The 2195-nt window shown below is 31.9% G+C and overlaps 1 protein-coding gene across 1 annotated transcript in view; it reads right to left on the bottom strand.

Moving 5' to 3' along the window:
- The window catches only part of LOC106788141, a 149398-nt gene extending 149204 nt beyond the window's left edge, over positions 1–194 (bottom strand). Inside the window, exon 1 of the mRNA XM_014751142.1 lies at positions 34–194. Within this exon, the coding sequence (XP_014606628.1) occupies positions 34–48 (15 nt within the window). The 5' untranslated portion in view covers positions 49–194. The remainder of the gene's footprint in view (positions 1–33) is intronic.
- Between the last annotated feature and the right edge of the window lie 2001 nt (positions 195–2195).

The raw sequence follows: 2195 nt of genomic DNA, 5'->3' as shown, positions 1-2195 counted from the left end.
AAAAAAAAAAAAAAAGAACAAATGTCTACTCACGCTTATGTCCTCCATAATGATAATTTTCCAAGGACGAACGAATTATTTCCCACGAAGTTAATGTTTAAACTCAACGACGAATATAATAGTATATAAACACACACATAACAAAACCAACCCCAATCAACAACACTCGCGTTAGATTGATCCTTATTTTTTGTTTTCAATCAATGTTTTAATTATCCAATGAATTTCACTATTGACACTCGAACGAACTATTTCATGATAGTTTTGCGTTAAATGAAATTATAGAAAAATATAATATGTAAACATATGAAATGACGATAAATAATAGAAAATTGTAAAACAAATTAAATAAAATGATTCGAAATATTAATCATATACATATATATATGTATATAAATGATTATTAGTCATATCCAATAACGCATTAATGATTGATAGATTAATCAATAAGGAAGTATCCTTCTTCCTTATGTATATTCCACTCACGGTCCAGGATCAGGATCTCGCGTTGAGATCTCAACGCGAAACTTCGTCAGCTCGACGCACTTCTCGAGGAACTTCGACGGACAACCGGGTGGTCCTTGCATCGCGACATCCTCTTACCGCTCGTTCAAATCACTCAATCTTTTCTATAATATACCTCCTTCTATTATAAATACGTCTATTATTATTATTAATTCTATTCAATTCGATTATTTATAAATAATAATCCAATAACGTAATAAAAAAAAAAGAAAACAAGAAATTCTTAAAAACTTTTTCACGCACAATTATCGATGTCTCACGTGAATCCAAAAAAATTCATTCGTAATATTATTCCTCAATGTGAAATAATAATAATAATAATAACACACACATACACATACGCGTAACGCACATATAACTGTATTAAAATAATTCGTATCACCACACACAAACACACAAGTATCTTTCGTTAATCAATTTTAACAATATACGACAATTGTTTTAATTAAACAAACCAAAATAAAATATATAATGTTAATTAAAATTAATTAAAAAAACTTTACTTTCTTTGAGAGAAAGAAAAAAAAGTATGAATAAAAATCAAACGCGATGACAATTTATTATATAACGATGATATATCAAAGTAACGCGAATTAACGTTAAGTCATCGTACGAAAGATAATGAAAAAGTTGAGAAAAATAAACAGACACACAGATACAAATACAAATACAAAGAGAGAGAGAGATAGAAATAGAGAGGCAAACGCTCGCCGGCTCGAGCTGAAACTCACTGATGTGAGTTGGTTCTTCTGTTGGTCGGCAGGTCTGCCTTGCGCGTTGCCTTGTGGTGAGGGAGAGTTCAACCGAAAAGGGAGGGGGAGAGAGAAACACCGTGTGTATGGTTGCGTGAACGGCTAAGCAGTATAAGAGTGACAGAGAAAGAAATAGAGACAGAATGACTGAGACTTGGGGTGGGGGGATTAAGGGGCTAGAAAGCAAAAAAAGAAGGGAAAAAAAAAATGGAAAAAAAAAAGGGGAAGGTAAGCGAAGCTCTTCTTCCAACCATGCCCACCACCACCACCACCACCATCACCGGCTGCCTAGGGCTTCGACCATTATCTTTCTTATGGGTTTCGTACCTGAGCTAGTATAGTACGAGTGCTTACTGTTGGTTAAGTTTGTACACGAGTGGGGGGGATTGGGTCTGCTGGAGGTGGGTAAAACTAAGGGTAAAACATCGTCGAAGGCTTTATTATATTTACGAGGCGTTATCGAAACAATCCAATAATATTGATTCCACGTTAGAATGGAAATCGTTTGATCTTCGTGAACGCCCTTACTCGAGAAAATCAACCCCCCTCTCTCTTTTACGTTAGAATACATTTATTGTTTTATTTATATATGTGTTATAATATGATTGTATTATAATTATCGTTGTTAGTATTGTTATTATTGTTATTATGTTGGATTGAGTTGATTTATATATGTGATCATAATTATGAAAGTGGTCTTATAGTTAATAATTTTTAGAATAAATGAGTTTTTATTAGTTATTTTACATCACATTATTTTAAATGAAATTAATTCAATGTAATATTCGCGATATTGTTAAAAATGAAACGTTAGATAATGTTTGTTATTTCAATATTATATAGAATTCATTTTTAAAGTTCAATTGTAATCCTTTAAATATCTCGAAACAAGAAATATATTATGACTAAGATTACTTT

The sequence above is a fragment of the Polistes canadensis genome, unplaced genomic scaffold, assembly GCF_001313835.1.
Source record: "Polistes canadensis isolate GaletaPanama2010 unplaced genomic scaffold, ASM131383v1 scaffold_127, whole genome shotgun sequence".
Taxonomy (NCBI): Eukaryota; Metazoa; Arthropoda; class Insecta; order Hymenoptera; family Vespidae; genus Polistes; species Polistes canadensis.
This window is presented reverse-complemented; position numbering and strand designations above follow the sequence as displayed.